Genomic DNA, 17,988 nt, shown 5'->3' with positions numbered 1-17,988 from the left:
TCATTTAGAAGAAAATGTATATTTTAAAGGGTCTAAAAAATGCATACATTATCCACAAATTAAAAAACACAGGTAATTTTTTGTTTTAGCATGTGCAAATGAAGGTTGCTGGTGTCGTCCCTCTATTGAAAGGCTCTTTATGATGTTAATGAGTTGTTAGCGTAATTTCCAGCCTCCGCCATCAGCCATGAGAAGTTCACAGACCCGCTGTTAAATAGGAGTCAATCCTATGGCATCGTTTCAAGAGCTCCCAAACAGGACGGCAGGACGATAACGAACCGGTGATGTGGCCTGATGATGGCTGCCTATGACCACGGATAGGCGGGAATTATTACAAAGACAATTTAAATAGTGAAAGGATAAGGAATGAATCATCTGGACAGCATATCAAATCAAACTCTAGCACACCACTGCATGCTATTTACTCATGCAGTGGTAATAAACTGTGCTTATTTAAAAGATAGACGGAGGAGAAATCTGGGGACAGTAAATTGTGCATGCATGTTTATTCCTCTCTATCAGTATAATACAGAGGGTTTCTAGTCTGAGACTCACAATCACAGGCACCTGTATTTTATGGCTACAGTGTCTGGGATATCACCAGGCCTATTTATGATATGGTGCTGCAGCTGTCATGTATGTTTCATTAGTATCAGTAGTATTTGTGTGGATGGTACTGGTAGTGGACTTTGTTTTCTATTTCCTTAGTAACCTTATTATTAGTTCAGCAGCTAGTGTTAAATTTGAGGGTACTTGTGGCTTTTGTGATAGAGGCACCACATTTCACACACAACTTGGACAAGTCCTTAGAAGCTATAGTGTCATTGCAGAGTTTTTATATTACCCCCTGGCGGCCATTTTCAATATGGCAGCCAACCAGCTCCGTAGCGCCATATTAGACAGGTGTCACATGGCCATATCTACATAAATAATTGGTACATAAAGGCCAATGATGGTTTAAAATCATCAAAGGGGTCTGGAGAACATCATAAAACATCCCAAAAAATGCCATATATATGTATCCTTTAAAATGTTAGTAGAAAGTGGTGAACAAGTGCCCAAAAAACGACCCAAATGACTTATATACTTTCGTCCTCATTTTCACTATTTATGCCTACTGCGCTTGTTTGTAATGGTATGTATAAATGTCTATGAATTATTTAGTTTTTGAATAGAGGAAAGATCTGGCTGGTTATCCCATTGTTCTCTATGGAGTCTCGGAGCCTCACAAGGTTAAACGTTCCAACATTCCAACTGTTTTTCCCCGGGAATAAAAAGCCATTCCAACAGAGGGAGTTTCATCTCCTTAGCCCCCGCGAACGAACGACTGCTAATCTTTAACCTCCGCTATAGCGTTTCCATTCCGCTTCCTCCGACTCCAGACATATTTGCTCTCCCTTGCTGGCTGTGTCCCGTTAAGATTTAAACAGCAAACATAAAATACAGAAGATAACCTGTGCCGGCTTTGGAGAGACTTGACTCCCAACATTATTTTAAAGACCAGATCTGAGAGCTCCACCGCGGCAGTGGGGTGCGATTATCTTCTGTGATCCCTCTCCGACGCAACCAAAGCCATTCATCTGCCGATCCCTCCACCCTCCTCACCCCCTCCCTCACCCTCCCACCTCCCCTTATGCATAGGCAGGTCCCTAATCATGTCTCCGTCGTGTGTCAGGATCTGTGGATGAGCAAGGCCTAAAGATGGGAACAGCTCTGTAAACATGGCCAGGCAGCAGGGAGCTTCCGTCTCCCCCACTACGTTCTGAATAAGCAAACATGGAAAGATTTAAGGATTTTGTCAGGCCCAACTTTGTAGTATAGGCTCAGAGTTCTTTTATTTCCAGCGGTTTCCAGGGGCGCTGCCGCCTGCCTATGGGATATTGTTCTTAGCTTATGAAGTGCTGCGTCTTGTTATAAGCTGTGTGCTTTTGTCAATAGTATTACAATATGGAGCTTCTGATTTGTTTTCTCTATTTTTTTTACACAATGTTCTCGTGCATTTTCAAGAGAGATGGGCTGCCTTGTGTTTAACCCATGGAGGTCCTGTGTGTGTGTGTGTGTGTGTGTGTGTGTGTGTGTGTGTGTGTGTGTGTGTGTGTGTGTGTGTGTGTGTGTGTGTGTGTGTGTGTGTGTGTGTGTGTGTGTGTGTGTGTGTGTGTGTGTGTGTGTGTGTGTGTGTTGTGTTTTTATTGACATTTCTTTTGTTGTCGTCGGCCTTTGTTTTCTCCCCCACTTAACCTAGATAAACACCATCAAATCATCTCATAGAATTCATATTGTTATACAGCTATATAAACCAAATGTCTTTTGACCCCTCTATTGTCATAAGTCAACTTTCCTGTCGGGAACTGATTAAGAACTATCATGACCAACCCAGTAAATCTAGACGTGGACGGTGTATTCCATAATAAACAGGCCAATATAATTGGCTCTATCAAATGGGATGTATATTAACAACAGTCGGCTGTGCTCACCCCTGTCAGGATTCTATTATAGAGCCTGCTCCCTCCCCTTGTTTTGATACAGCAGTAATTTAAAGACCCATCTTAATTGACTTATTTTGTCTGTCGGAGCTTGTGCTGTGCATGCACAGAGTGCAATAAGGGTCTTGTTCCTTTATTGGGCCACACACAATGTAGTGAGTTCAATTTTACCATTCATAATGAATGCAGTCTCGCCATTCAAATGCAGCCATAAGCACACAGCAGATAAGAATTTAATTAAATGTAGATTAAAACCAAACAGGAAAACACACTCGCTGATCATTTTTTATCACGTCCCCTGGTCATATCCCCCTCATACTTTCCACTGACTTGTTCTTCCTTGGGCTACAGCTTTTCAGCTTGCCAAAAGTGGCGAAACACCTCACACATCTCGCTGTGGCGCTGTGAGATTGTGTAAAATGCAAAACGAAGGGGCGGTCACACGATTAATCAGAAATCTCATGTCGGGGAGGATTGGGGGGTAAGGGGGAGGGAGGAGGAGAGACAGAGGTGGAGGGAAGGAATTAGTTGCCTCATCCCCAAATGTGCATCATTTTTTCCAAAGGACAATCCCAGCACTGTAGGCAAGGGGAATCATATCTCTCTTCACAGGAAGGAACAATCACAATATTGCCACAATATTGAAATAAATGTCACCTTCACATCCTATCAAATTGTCCATACTTGCTAAACATGATGTTAGCTAGCTAGAAAGTAGTGCTTTGCAAGCATGCCTGATCCGTAAGAGCTACTTTAGGTTCCATCCACAGCCTCTACAGACTACTAGGCTTCACACTGCATGGTCACCTCAGGCTCAAGTGTGTTTGTTTTAACGGCAGTGGGATATAGGAGAGCTGGAGAAGAGTCAGTTGAAAATGTAGAGACATAACATATTATAAGCATTATATTATAATATCATATTATAAGCATTATAAAGGAATTCATAAAGGTTAACAAGTTAAAAAGCATTATTCCTAAGGAACTATAGTATCCTCTGTCCAATTACATACCATTAAACGAAATAGCATAAAAGATTACATCTTAACATGGGCTTCTATATTGTTGTTTTAAAGTGTTACAATTGTTGTCCTCTGTTTTTATAATTGTGAACTGGTATTTTCTAGGTTGGAATCTAATATGGAAAAATGATTTATGTGTTCCAAATTCTGTGTATTTTTTCAAACCATATTTGCAAGGATTCATTTTTATTCCTGTCATATGTAGATAATGTATTTAAATACTGGTAATTTCAATGCTTTATTATTTCATATAGTTCTGCAGGTGAACCTTTTGTTTTCTACACAAAACTAAAGTAATCACACAGCGTCTGGTGCGTTGTCATGTACAGTAGGAGCATATTGTTCTTGCATCCATCTTTCCTCAAAGTTTCAAAAAGGTGTTCCCACAGATAGAGTCCCTGTATGCAGCTTGAAAGGGATGTACTGATTCTCACCAGGTTCAAAGACCCGCTTGTTATTATCAGAGCCAGTCGCTTTTCATTTTAGTCTTTTCAACAAACACTTGAAAACTAAAACGATTCGTAACATCTCACACTTTTCAGAGAGGAGAGGAAAGAAGTGGAAAATATTGAAGTGGAAAATTGTGGCTAATATAGTTTTAATTTAGCTTCAGAGCTTGAGTTATTCTCACACTTTAAAATTGAGTGTTTTGTTGAAGCAGCAGCTGAGAGAGTGTGGCTGGTCTATTGGCTCAAACTGGCATTGGACAGTAGTGGCACAGCCACCTCACTCCTGCCATCCCTGCCACTACCGCTGCTGCTCGCCCGCCCGCCCGCCCGCCCGCCTGCCCGCCTGCTGACCGCCTGCCCGCCTGCCCGCCTGTCCGCCTGCCCGCCCGCCCGCCCGCCTGCCCGCCCGCCTGCCCGCCTGCCCGCCTGCCCGCCTGCCCGCCTGCCTGCCTGCCTGCCTGCCTGCCTGCCTGCCCGCCTGCCTGCCTGCCTGCCGTGCTGGTGGCGTATCTCAGTTCCACTCTATTACCCTCACGCAAGCGATTGGCCTTTTCTGTGGGGAAAAGAGCAATATCCTGTCGCAGTCTGTTTGATCAAGTGCTAAACCCTTGTGATCAATAGAGGGACAGATGTCGGCTCCAGATGGCTGCGTGGCGATACCTGGGGCAGTGAGGGGCCTTGCCAGGACGACAGAATGGCAACGAGGAAGGGCCAGCGGCTGCTGCTCCCATCGCACCAGCCACCGAGACCACAATGTGACAAACGCAATTAGGCCTTTTAGCTACAGATTATTTATTTCTCCTGCAAACTGACAGAAAATGTAATTAGCGCTTAGTTTAAGCAATATGTAGAATTACAGGGGTGCAGAGGCAGAGGGCATGTTAGAGTGGGATGGAGGGAGCTATGGTGGCTGTTGTGGTGGTGGGTGTCTGGACTCAGGAGGCTGTGCTGCCGTGTTGCTGTTCTCATTCAGTCTGTGTTCACTGTCTGTCTTTCTGTCTGTTGCTGGGCTCTGTGAACAACAGCAGGCACAATCCCACTCTGTTTTTCTTTCAGAGGAGGTTGCACAGAAACCTTTGCAGCACACAGTATATGTTAGTTTGCTCATCAAGTTAATGTAGACCACAACTTTGAAAATTCCAGTTCCATTCTCACCCAGATCAGATAAAATATGTCCCAGCATTCCAAAATGGTTGATAGCCTAGGCAGGTGCATCTCTCATCTCCCCCTCTCATCGCCAGAAGGCCCAAATAGACCTTTCCAAAAAGGAGAGTGGCCCATTTTAAACGGCGTTAGGGCATTTGCATTAGGGCTGGCGTCCATGTGCCAGGCAGGCCATGTGGTGCGTGGTGGCGCGGGGACAGAGCCATGTTGGAGTAGCTACTGAGGCGCTGCGTCCTTGTGTCTCTCTCCCAGTCCCTGGCCCTCCCTTTGGAGCTCCGCCGTTCACCTGCTCCCCTGCTCCCTCCCCGAGTAGCATGATCGGAAGGGGGACGTGGGCCACCAGGCCACAGCTGGGGTTCTGGGACAGCTTTGCTTAGTTGGCTCTGCCCGGGTGGTGGTGGTGTTGGTGGTGGTGCTCAACACAGCAGCGGCCTGTCACAGGGACCTCCACGTCCCATTAACACATAGCCTGGTCAGGACAGAGAGCCAGGCCCCCAGCGCCACCCTGCTCCCCAGCAGGGCCCCAGTAAACACATGTCGCCTGGCCGCAACCAGGACCCGGCCCGGGAAGAGGAGAGAACTTAGACCTGGGAAACCTAGAGGACAAGGGTGTTTTTGTTGTTGTTGAATTTATTTTGGTAAATGACATTAAAACAAAATGTACCATGTGTACCCAGAGGATAGCCCTTAAAAGTTTTAATTAAAACCCTTGCCAAAAGTGGTCCTCGTTGTGCACCACACTTTAAATGTGTTGGTTAGAACATTTAGCCTAAGTCCGTAAGGGTTTTAGCGTTATTTCATGGAATTTGTAATGTTATTACCTAGAAATCGAATATAAAAGTGACACCCATGAGAATCTAAAAGTCCTTTTGAAATGTGTGCCGAGTTAGTGTTCGTAGTGTAGTGTTCAGAAAAACTATTCAACTATACATTTCTGATCATGTATTATCAGAATTACAGAAAGTGTTTGTTTGTGTCATTTTGAGATTGTTATATTCACAATTTTTTAAAATACATTTCACAGCAGTCTCTTATCATATTTGGCTCACATATTTGTCATTTATAATTTTGATATATATAACAATTTACGTTATATTGTTTATATCTCACTGCACCAATTCATTTCAATAAATACTATTTTTATATCAATTGTAATCAAAGAAATGTAGCATTTAGCATCTTTTCAATTCCCTCATCATTTCTCAGTTCTAATAGATCTATAAAAACTTGGCATATTTTACTCTCTCTCTCTCTCTCTGTCCTTTTATTTCTCTCTCTCTCTCTCTCTCTCTCTCTCTCTCTCTCTCTCTCTCTCTCTCTCTCTCTCTCTCTCTCCCTTTATTTCTCTCTCTCTCTCTCTCTCTCTCTCTCTCTCTCCGTCTGTCTGTCTGTCTCTCTCTCGCTTTCTCTTTCTCTCTCTCTCTCAGTGATATTACCAGACAAACAGGCACTTGCCAATATCATTTTCACTGTGCAATGAAACAGATTCATGCGTCTCCAGAGATTTGCTAAAGAAATATCATTTAATTATAAAAGGAAGCATCTCATTTCTACACTGTGCAAAATCATCCACTCAATCAGATCATTGCCGGAAACTAGGAATTTTGAAACAGATTTTCTTTGTTCCAGAACTCAGAATGACGATATTGAATATCTGTAAAATGAAATATGAATATGATCCTTCTGAGATGTGTTGTAGTTTAGTGTCTTTGTAGCTGGTATGAATGTGTACCAGTGGGATTCTGTATGACACTCTCCTGGGAACCCAGGTTTAATTTGTGGACTCTGACCCCTGTGCCATTTGCTCAAGGCCATCCATGAGCTTTCAGTGTTGGCTATCATCTGCAAAACACTTGATGTTAAAATGAGTCTGTACACTGTAGTGTTATATTTATATTTATTACTTATTCAACAATGCTTTTTTAAACGAGTGGTCTTGTCAATAGAAGACATTATTTTATGCCTCAAACAATGTGTATTTGCTGCACAAAATTTACTCCTAGGCTATTAGTATTTTCACAAACGTGATGACAGGTACAACAGATCGATAACCGTCATAATACCTTAGATATGATGAATATCCTCATCATATACATGGTCTCAGAACAACTTGTTTTCACTGTAGAAACAGAGTAAATGAAGGTCATAAGAGTGCTTCACATTCTGTACCTTCTTGAACGTATGGACGGAGTCTGTCAGTCTGACATGCTGCCGTGTTTAGGGTGTCTATGCATCAACACGATATCATACGTACTGTGGTGGGTGCGGAGTTGCGTTTTAGCATGAGAAGAGCGCCTTCTAGTGGTGGCCAGAATAATATAATCAGAATGGGAGGCGGAGGTAAGTGAGCAGGGAATAAGAGGATTCAAATCTATGTTATAATGTTATAGTCCGCTAACTGCACTTTATTCCACACCACACCCTGTAACAATAGGATTGTTTGACCGATTAGTGACTTTTCATAATCACTCTGCCATGGGAAGTCTCACTCAGCTTTCTCTCGGCCTGTCTGTGCTGCTGTCTGGCTGTTGTCTTAACCTGATGGGTTGACAGCCTGCTGCCATATCACCATCCTGTCTGTTCAGAAACACTCTCAATATTTGCTGTTATTCATGAGAAGAGGAGTTTGTTTAGTTTTTCTGTAGGTATAGGCTGTTGTTAGTATGAGAATTGTCTTCTGTTAGTTCCATATATTAATAATGTAGACGTTGCACTGAATATGATTTATGTTTATAGTTTAGTGAACCATACTTGTGTGGTTAGTAGCCTTGACGGAAACCTGAAGAGTTGCGTTAGCTTCCTGAGATAATTTCTAGGCTTTAGCTCAGCGGGCTAACACAGTCTAGGTTAAGAGAACATTTAAACCCCGAACAAGTTAACAAACATGGCAGGCAGGCAGCTACTTGATATTTGTAGGTGCCAGGAGGCTTTCCCTGGTTAGCCGTCCGTTCAACAACAGTCTGGTCTGATTTGGAGACAAGACCAGAGGTCTTTAATTACAAAAGCATTGAGCCCTCTGGCTTTACCACCATCACTTCACAATTGAGAGTGAGAGTGAGAGTGTGAGAGTGTGAGAGAGAGAGAGAGGGAGAGAGAGAGAGAGAGAGAGAGAGAGAGAGAGAGAGAGAGAGAGAGAGAGAGAGGGATGGGAGGGAGGGAGGGAGGGAGGGAGGGAGGGAGGGAGGGAGGGAGGGAGGGAGGGAGGGAGGGAGGGAGGGAGGGAGGGAGGGAGGGAGGGAGGGAGGGAGGGAGGGAGAGAGAGAGAGAGACGGGATAAGGGGTTGAAATAATCAGGCCGTTTGCAAATCACCATCAAGCTCCTGGAAACAGCTCCTCGAGGAGAGAGACCACATGGTTACAGTGTCCTGTCTCAAAAGTGTGCTGCAAATCCATAGAACACAATGTGGTTACTGCCAGAAGGTTACTGTATGTTTGCTAGAAGCCACCCTCAGCCCCATAATGTGTAGTTGTGCTGCAGTGGGCCTGGCCTGTGTTGGAGACAGATGGGAGAGCTGATGTGCGTAACTATGCATTTTACAGCAAACTATTAAAGAGTCGTGCTGTTTACACACAAACATTTGAATACCTGTCTGCAGGCCAGTTTAATTATGCAAACCCTTCTGTTATTTGTGTTGCTTTGCCGTCTCCTCCCAGCTCTCTCTCACTGCAACAAGGCTGGAGAGATTTCTTTGTGTTTTCATTAAGATACGGACAGTGGTGTGGCGCAGGCGGAAGCAAATGTATTCCATTCTTCATAACCTCGAGTATCTTATACTGTCTGTTCCTCTCCACCACGGTGGCCCATGTTCACATTTACACTAGGGCGGCAGGTAGCCTGGTGGTTAGCGCGTTGGGCCAATAATCGAAAGGTTGCTGGTTTGAATCCTCAAGCCAACTAGTTGAAAAATCTGTCGATGTTCCCTTGAGCAAGGCACTTCATTCTAATTGCTCTGGATAAGAGTGTCTGCTGAATGTATAGCCCTCAATGTCATTGTTCCCCTCTAATCAGGGACTGATTTAGATCTGGGATATCAGGTGGGTCCAATTCATTCTCAGGTAGAACAGAAAACCAGCAGGCTCCGGACCTTGTAGGGTAAGAATTGAATACTCCTGCTGTATAGGCTACTTTACTGTACATCCATTGTCATTTAAAGCTGAAGAAATGTAAAATGACCTCTGATATGTGAATTTGAAACCTCTGGGGTTTGTAGTTGGGGAGGAGGGACGAACAGTACATGTGCCTTATTTCCCCTGACGTTTGATTAGTGAAAGTACTTACATATACGATGCACCCCCTCCCTCTCATCATTTTGTTTCTTGAATTCCGTCATATGTTCATCTTCAACTACATGTTCAAATACGGCATTCATCAAAGGGGAAGAGAAGGAATGGGCATTTAGCCAGCCGAGCCTCAGTCGCCAGCCCAATGTAGAGCTGGTGAATATTATATTGAGAGGGAGGAGAGAGAGAGAGAGAGAAAGAGAGAGGAAGGCAGAGAGCGAGAGAGAGGGGGGGAGAGGGAGAGAGAGAGAGGGGGGAGAGAGAGAGAGAGAGCGAGGGGGGGAGAGAGAGAGGGGGGGAATGGAGAAAGCAAAGCAGTGTTTTTAATTATCTGGACTAGGTACAGGATGCCGTTTTTTGATTGTTTTAATGAAGCAGCTGGCCTATTGTCTCTCCTTAATTCCTCTATTGTTTTTAGAATATGTCATAGTTCTTTATTCTTTTATCAGGTGCTCTGCAGGAGGATTCAGCACAATAGCGTTCATTCCAACTGCATTGGCCGCTGCACAAAGCCAGGCAGGCAGCTCACTGCAGAGAGCTAGCTCGCTAACAGGCAAAACAGTGGAAATCACACAAGCTGCTACTTTGTAGCCTTTTCCCCAGTTTTACTTGTGGGCTGTGCACTTTCAAAAAAGGCAAAAAGCAGCCAGTATGATGCAGATAAACTTTCATGAACTATTCACACAATGATTTTCCTTTGCCGCCCCTCTCTCTGTACAGTAAGAGGTGTTTCCCAATCCTTGTCCTAGGAACCCTAAGGGGTGCACATTTGTGTGTGTCAGTGCTGGCATAGAACACATCCTTTGGTTCTCCATCAAGACCAAGCTTGGGAAGCAAAAACTGTGGTGTACAGTGATGCCCTGAGAGCAACATCTCAGTGGATCTTCTGAGCTTCCATCTATGTGTATGTCCCAAATGCCACCCTATTCCCCATTTAGTGCATTTAGTGCACATTTAGTGCACCACGGCCCATAGCTCTGGTCAAAATAGTGCGCTATATTGGGAATAGGGTGTTATTTGGGACAAAGCGGTTGAGGTGGTTGAGGTGGTTGAGGTCTCCTCTGAGGCAGGAATGATTCTGTCTGAGTCAGTATTCTGTGTTTTAGAACACCACCCCAGCATTCTCACGGACGACAGATGGGTGTCTGTAGTGTGGCTGGCTGAAGGAGTCACATTGCTGTGCATATTCCATAGGTGAATTGCATTGTAGGTTAGTACTAACAGTCATTAGCAATTAGCAGTGGAAGGCTTGCAGTAATTCAGAGCATCTTTAACTGAAATTGTATTCAAAGACAGTGAAAATGTAGACAAGTCAGTCGTGAGTTCAGTATCAGGGTATTTTTCTCCATTCTCTTTGTTAACCGAGAACCTGAGAAGTGGAATCTCTACCAATTGAAACTTTTGGTGGCGAGTAGTGACCATCTGCCCCACACCTCCCCCCCATGGTGGCTGCTCGCTGGCAGTTACTATCTACCTTGATGGTAACTCTGTCTGACGGCAGAGGAGTTTTGTTACTTTAATTAGGAGATAAAAATTCAAAGGGCCTCTCCAGGCTGTGTGGTGAGAGAGAATCAAAACCAGCGCTCAAGTGGAGGGACCTGAAGTGTGTCTCTCATCACGGGAGATTGGCCAGCAGATAGGCACTGTGCTTTAAAGGAGCTAGTGCTGCCTGCCACTCACACGGATACACACACACGCGCGCGCGCACGCGCGCACGCGCGCACACGCACACGCACACACACACACACACACACACACACACACACACACACACACACACACACACACACACACACACACACACACACACACACACACACACACACACACACACAAACACAGAGCTTTCCCTGCACACAAAAATGGGACTTTAAAAGATGGCATATTTTACTACATCTTGCTTCACTCCTGTGACTCATTTCTATAATAGTGTTTAATTTCAGTGCTGTTTGACATAAATGCAATGAAAAGGTTGGGAAATGTGTTAATGGGAGTAGCGAGGTCATGACCAGCGTCAGGTGGGAGGTGGAATGCCGTGGAAGGTGTACCAGAGAGGAGTGATACATCCTCAGATTGGTGTGGAAGTTAGGCGTCATAACAATCATTCCATCATGTCGATTCATAGTAACTACAGCAGTTATTCTTCAGTTTTCCTCCCTGGGTTGGGAGAGCCTCACTTGAAAACCTTTAGAGAGACCTTTAAAACGAGTGATGTATACGTTTTGTGTAAACATTTGTAATCAGTGTCTCTCTAAAGTGTGGAGGATGGATCTATGAGTGGGGTGCAGTTAGTCTTCTGTTCTACCCTTCATACCTCTCCCCTCTCTTCTGCAACGCCTCTTATTTCCACAACAGCTGGACTCAAATTAGAGGTCCTCTCTCATCCTGACGCTGCTCTGTCGGAGTGTTTGCACATCTTTGAAAGCTAACAGAGTGCCCTAATTAATTGTCCAGCTTTTCTCTGATACAATGTCCTAATTCTGCCATTTAGCGTGAGCATATCATCGTTTGTTGTTATCGCCCCAGCCAGATTTTTGTAAATAGTCATATTAAAAACTTTAATCTCTTCAAAGGAAAATGAAGTGCAGCTGAAAAGCCTGTCATGTGCAGGAGATAAATATTATCTAAGCTAAAAAACCTTCCTCCCCTTCCTCTCTCTCATCCTAACTTAATGAATATGTTCAGAAGATTTCATTGGAATGTTTAATCCCTAAACACAAAAATCTAATAGTGTGTAGAGGACCTGCTTCAGGTTATACTATATTACTGAAGTGTACAGTATAGCTCCAATCCAGAGACCTACTAGATTTTACCCCAATGAGTTGGACATTTCTTACTGCTATTTCAACCAAAGTATGTAATTGTGATTTTACACTTTAGTCATTATATAGTCATTATTATTAAGTCCTTATAACATTTCCCTCTGGATGGAATTCCATACCCTCTGGACATCAGAGTTAGGAGTATAGTCAAACCACTCAGGGTGAAACATCAATAATAATATTATATAATACTGTCCCCAGTGGGAATCAAACCCATCAACTTAGCCACACAGGCTACCACTACCATGCTCTACCAACAGAGTCTCACAGGATAAAAACAATCTTTTTCAGCATGTTCCCCTTCTGTCTGTTCCAGGTGGCCAGCTGTGGTGTACCACCACTAAGAACATCATGGGGGGCGAGGAACTAGTGGCGTTCGCCGTGGACTTTGACTCCCGTCTACAGGCCATCAACCACATGTCTCTGAGCGAGGGGATGTACCCGGCCAGACTGCTGGACACCATCCAGCTCCTGCCTCAGCAGGCTGCCATGGCCTCCATACTGCCCACTGCCATCGTCAACAGTGAGTTACAATACACTCCATGGCTAGTCTGTACTGTAGTCTCACCTAGGGCTGTGTTTGAAATGGACTCTATTCCCTATGTTGTCCACTACTTTAGGCCAAAACTTTAAGTAATGCACTATAGGAAAGAGGGTGCAGACTCTGGACAAAGGTATTGCACTATATAGGGAATAGGGTGCCGTTTTGGACATAGCCCTAAATGTCTGTCTGTCCATCCGTCTATGGGCTGTAGATTAACCCAGATGAGTCTGTGTTAAGAGCGGTTGAGATAAGAGCTGTCGACCTTCAGTTTGGGTTCACATAAACACAGGCGAGCCTCCCACTAACCTGTTAATTGCAAAATACAAGCTTCATGCAAATAGTGCATTTGTTTACTTAATAAGGGCTATCTGGGTTCAGCTCGACAGGGAGGCTGCTCTGCTGCAGGCAGATGGTCCAGTGTTTCAGTTGCCCTTGAGAAAGGGCACCAACCTAGTGGTATCAACACAGTCCTATCACAGGCTTGGGTATTACAGGGTTTCTCCTGGCTTTGGGTATCAAATCAGAGCTATAAAGAGAAAGAAACGTGTGTGTGTGTGTGTGTGTGTGTTGTCCGTGCATATGTGTGCATGTTGTTGTGTGTGCACGAAACGTACACTGACGTTCTACCCTGACGTTGTACCCTGACGCTCTACCCTGTGTTTTACCCTCTCTCTCCAGAGGACATCTTCCCATGTAAGGCGTGTGGGATCTGGTACCGCAGTGAGAGGAACCTGCAGGCCCACCTGATGTACTACTGCAGTGGCAGGCAGAGGGAGCCAGAGAGCCAAGGGGAGGAGAACGACAACAGACCCCACCAGACACCCAGCATCTGCCCCTTCCCACAGTGCAACAAGAGCTTCACAAGCGCCAGGGCCCTGGAAATGCACCTGAGCACACACAGTGGTGAGTAGAGATGTCCTGCTAGTACTATTAGTATAGTAGTTGAGCTTCTACTGTAGTAATACTAGTAAAGTACTGTAAAGTAGACGAAATGTAGATTTATAGTAGTATCTCACCATTGAGTGATGTTGACATGATATGTGCTTATCATTAAAGGTAATCCTATGTATTATTTAATTACGTTGAGTAGTACAGAACAGTATAACTTTAATATTTTTCAGTCATTTTAGTATTCGGTTTTGTAATGAAAAGTATTGCTTGACAATAAGACAATGTCAGTTTCACATTAGTCAGGTAAAATAATTGGAAAAGTGAACTACTACTCTTAGCTCCATAAATATACACATCCCCCTGTCAGCTTAAGCAGTTGACAGTTTAGCTTTCAGCCCAACCAGAAATCAGGAGGGTTGGGAGTAAGCTTGGCATAATGCATCAGGTTTTGATCGTAGCCGTAGTTAACATTAAGGCAGAGTGGGAAGGCGACGAGGAATCTCAATAGTGCCCTTTTATCTCCCTAACAGGTGTCAAAATGGAAGAGACGCTCCCCCCTGGCACCAGCTTGAAGTGCACAATCTGTAACTACACGGCGGATTCTCTTATTACATTCCAACATCACATCCTCTCTCACCTGTCACAGGCAGCCTTCAGATGCAATCACTGCCATATCAGCTTTCAGAACCACAGGGAACTATTGCAGCATCAGGACTTACACAGCCACCATGGCCACGGCGGTGGCAGCAAACTTCACAGGGAGAGCGACAGCGAGCACTCCCCCAGGGGAGCAGAGGAAGCCCTGCAGCAGGCGGCGGCCCGCGTCGAGCTGGCCAACCGGAAGGAAGCTCTCCAGAGTCCCAAAGGATCCCTCAGCAAGGACGCCACCACTGACAGCGAGCTGGAGAAGGCTGAGAAAAAGCCCATGCTGTCAGGGTTGAAGGGGGACGGTAGCCATCCGGGCAGTAAGGCCAGCTTCTCCTACACCCGGATCAAGTCTGAGCCCTCCAGCCCCCGCTTGGCCTCCTCTCCTGTTCAGCATAACATGGGCCCCACCTACCCTATGGGGCCCTTCCTGTCCCAGTTCGCTTTCTCCCAGGACATTTCTGTCGTCCCGCAGGCTTCTGAGATTCTGGCTAAAATGTCAGAGCTGGTGCACCGGAGGCTACGCCACGGAGGGAACACGGTCTACCCTCCGGTGATCTACAGCCCCCTCATCCCCAAAGGGGCCACGTGTTTCGAATGCAATATCACCTTCAACAACCTGGAAAACTACCTGGTCCACAAAAAGCACTACTGTAACAGTCGTTGGCAGCACATGACCAAGTCGCCTGACTTCTCCAGCATCTCAGACAAGGCCGTGAGCCCCAACAGCGGCCACAGCTCAGTCAGTATGCTCACCGGATGCCACCCGTCTGAGGTCACCGACAGCCACCTGATGCAGTCGGCCTGTTTGTCAGTCAACTCTCAGAGTGTTCTGGACATGATCAATGCAGGAGGGGCAGTGAAAGGCCCTGGCCCAGAGAAGGAGCTCCCGGGGCAGGTTAAGAAGGTCTCCACCACCCCGACCGGCGTAGAGGAGAGGCTGAACGGGAAGCAGCAGGCGGTGGAGGGGAAGAGCCCCACTGACACGCCTCTGGTGGAGACTGACGTCAACGACCCCAACCAGACTTCCTGTGCGGCCTGCAATATAACCTTTAGCCGCCACGAGACCTACATGGTCCACAAGCAGTACTATTGTGCTACGCGTCACGACCCCCCCATGAAACGCATGTCCGCCAACAAGGTTCCCTCCATGCAGAGGACCATGAGGACCCGCAAGCGCAGGAAGATGTACGAGATGTGTCTCCCAGACCAGGACCCGAGAGGACCCTCCATTGGGCAGCCAGGGTTCCTGGGGGTCCCTCCTATGGCGAACCCCTGTACGTCCCAGGAGGCGGTGGAGAGCCTGGCCGACCGCTTTCACCCTCGCTGTGACGTCTTCCCAGGGATGGTCCCCAAACACCTGGAGGCTTCCCTCACCGTCACCAAGTCTATCATGGCCCCCAATAGTAATGCCACTATGGACCAGCAGGAGCTGGACGCACCCATCGATCTCAGCAAAAAGTGCTCGCCCATCCCCAATGACAAGACATCGCCCAACTCCCCCAAAAGACTGTTAGACTATCACGAATGTACAGTGTGCAAGATCAGTTTTAACAAAGTGGAGAACTACCTAGCGCATAAACAGAACTTTTGCCCTGTGACAACAGCCACAGCCACCCACGGTGGTGAGACCATGTTCCCAGACGTGGTGAAGAGTGAAGGCAGTAATCCTGATGACGCCTACGATAAGAGCCCATGTGAGAAGAACGGCAACGATAAAATGATTGTGCAGAACGGGGGTGGAATGTTCCCCCCTCACATGGGCCCAGTGCCGGGTCTCAAGCCCTTCAGCGAGGCTCAGCTCATCCCGACTAAAGACGAGAACATGTTTCTGCCCCACTGCCTTTATCCCGGCGCAATAAAGAAGATGAAAGGCGCCGAGCAAATATCGCCCTACTTCGGGATAAAGCCGACCGATTACGTGGCCGGCGGGCTGGTCATGCAGGGCGAGAGAGAGGTGAGCAGCGAGCAGGAGCAGAGCACTAATGGAGGGGGACCAGAGACGGGGAGAGAGCAGCCTGCTGCCAACGGCTGCCCACTCCCCAGCAAAGAGCCACTGCCCCTGCTGCCCAAAAACAGGGGCATGGTGATAGTCAACGGCGGTCACAAGCCAGAGGAGCGCTCGGGATCGGGGCCCGTCCCACCCAACCAGGATAACCAATCCCACAATCCCCAGCAGCAAGACGGCCACCCCTCACCCACGTGGGGCGCGGAGAACCCGTCCGACTCCAACGAGAACGTGTCGCCCGCGTCCAAGTCTCCGACCGAGGAGACAGTGCCCACGGTGACAAAGGGTGTGAATGGGTCGTCCCAGGCTCCGGGCAGCGGGAAGTACTGCCGCCTCTGTGACATCCAATTCAACAACCTATCAAACTTTATTACCCATAAGAAGTTTTACTGTTCGTCACATGCTGCGGAGCATGTGAAATGAACTAGTTCCTGTTTAGTTTTCCTGTCCCTTCCCACTCCCCTTTTTTCTGTTTGGGTACACTGTCGTGTCTGGAATAATGCATCACTCACGCAGTTCTAAACGCTGCTTGTGGACAATCAAGAGAAGCTTCTTCTTTCATCATTTTAACACCTCATTGCAAATCATTGGTTAAAAAAGAAAAAAAAGAAAAAAATGAATCCAGAGTAATATTGGTGCCACTTTCTCATTTATTTATTTTACAATCAGTATTAATAGTAGTGATCTTAATTTAAAATTCAAATGAAATTTATATCAGAGTTGTTTGTAATGTTATTGTATAGTCATTCTTGTGTAGCACACATTGTTTACACTGTAATGTAGGCTCAATGAAACGATAGAATACAAATGAGATGCATTTTAGACACAAAATAGCTACTGAAGCACTTGTCTATTCTTATTTGCTGTAACAGTTTTTGTATATGCCTAAATGTCATTTGCAGCTTTGCTATTCATGACTCTGATTCTTGGCCTTAACCCTTAGGTGGGATAGCCAGGTACAATCGAGCTGCATCTTCTGTTTTGGCATACACTTGGCTTAGCATACGTATGTGGCTGTGTCCGTCTCTTTTCTTCAACTCAGACGTGGATGTTTTCAGGAGGATGGCAACATTGTTGTATAGTACTCATATTTCTGTTTGCTGAACTACACTTTGGTCTCCCTTTTTAAAATTTGCTGTCGATGCAATACTTTGTAAATGAGGGAACATTACTGAAAGCAGTATTATGAGAGGGGGACTGCATATATTTGAGGGAAAAAAAATTGTACAAGAATTACATTTATTGCTGTTGATGATGGACAAGCTGGGTGGGGAGGTTGGTTGACGGGGGATACTGGTGTAAAATAATCATTCCAATGTCCTAATTATGGGAGAAAAAAAGTTTCTTAAAAAAACGTTGTTGCTATGCATGTATATGGATGGAAGAAAATTCCAGAACTGTTGGAAATAATTTTTATTTTGATGTGGTGTCATAATTAAACTTAAATCCTCAGGATAATCCAATGATGTTTGGTCTTTTCTTTCAAAGCTACAACACAGTACCAGTGTAGTGGATGTGTACATTAGATATAAGGGACATTGTGCTCTGTTCAATCCACATCACGGAAATTCAGCTTTACAGCGTGAATCAAATTTAAAGTCAATGTTCCCGCTTTAGAGGAGACTGCATTCACGGTAAACGCTGCATATGTCGGCTCAATCGGAGATTACTTTTACATCGTC

At 45.6% G+C, this 17,988-nt stretch overlaps 1 protein-coding gene across 2 annotated transcripts in view; it reads left to right on the top strand.

Moving 5' to 3' along the window:
- LOC139573659 (zinc finger protein ZFPM2-like) overlaps positions 1 to 17,764 on the top strand; it is a 139,885-nt gene extending 122,121 nt beyond the window's left edge. For both annotated transcript variants that reach the window (XM_071397358.1, XM_071397357.1), the window contains 3 exons: positions 12,535 to 12,741; positions 13,441 to 13,665; positions 14,184 to 17,764. In XM_071397358.1, coding sequence (XP_071253459.1) covers positions 12,535 to 12,741; positions 13,441 to 13,665; positions 14,184 to 16,729 — 2,978 coding nt within the window. In that variant the 3' untranslated portion in view covers positions 16,730 to 17,764. The remainder of the gene's footprint in view (positions 1 to 12,534; positions 12,742 to 13,440; positions 13,666 to 14,183) is intronic.
- Positions 17,765 to 17,988: the final 224 nt, after the last annotated feature.

The sequence above is a fragment of the Salvelinus alpinus genome, chromosome 4 (assembly GCF_045679555.1).
Source record: "Salvelinus alpinus chromosome 4, SLU_Salpinus.1, whole genome shotgun sequence".
Classification (NCBI taxonomy): Eukaryota; Metazoa; Chordata; class Actinopteri; order Salmoniformes; family Salmonidae; genus Salvelinus; species Salvelinus alpinus.
The sequence above is the reverse complement of the archived record's forward strand: the minus strand, read 5'-3'. Positions and strand labels throughout refer to the sequence as shown.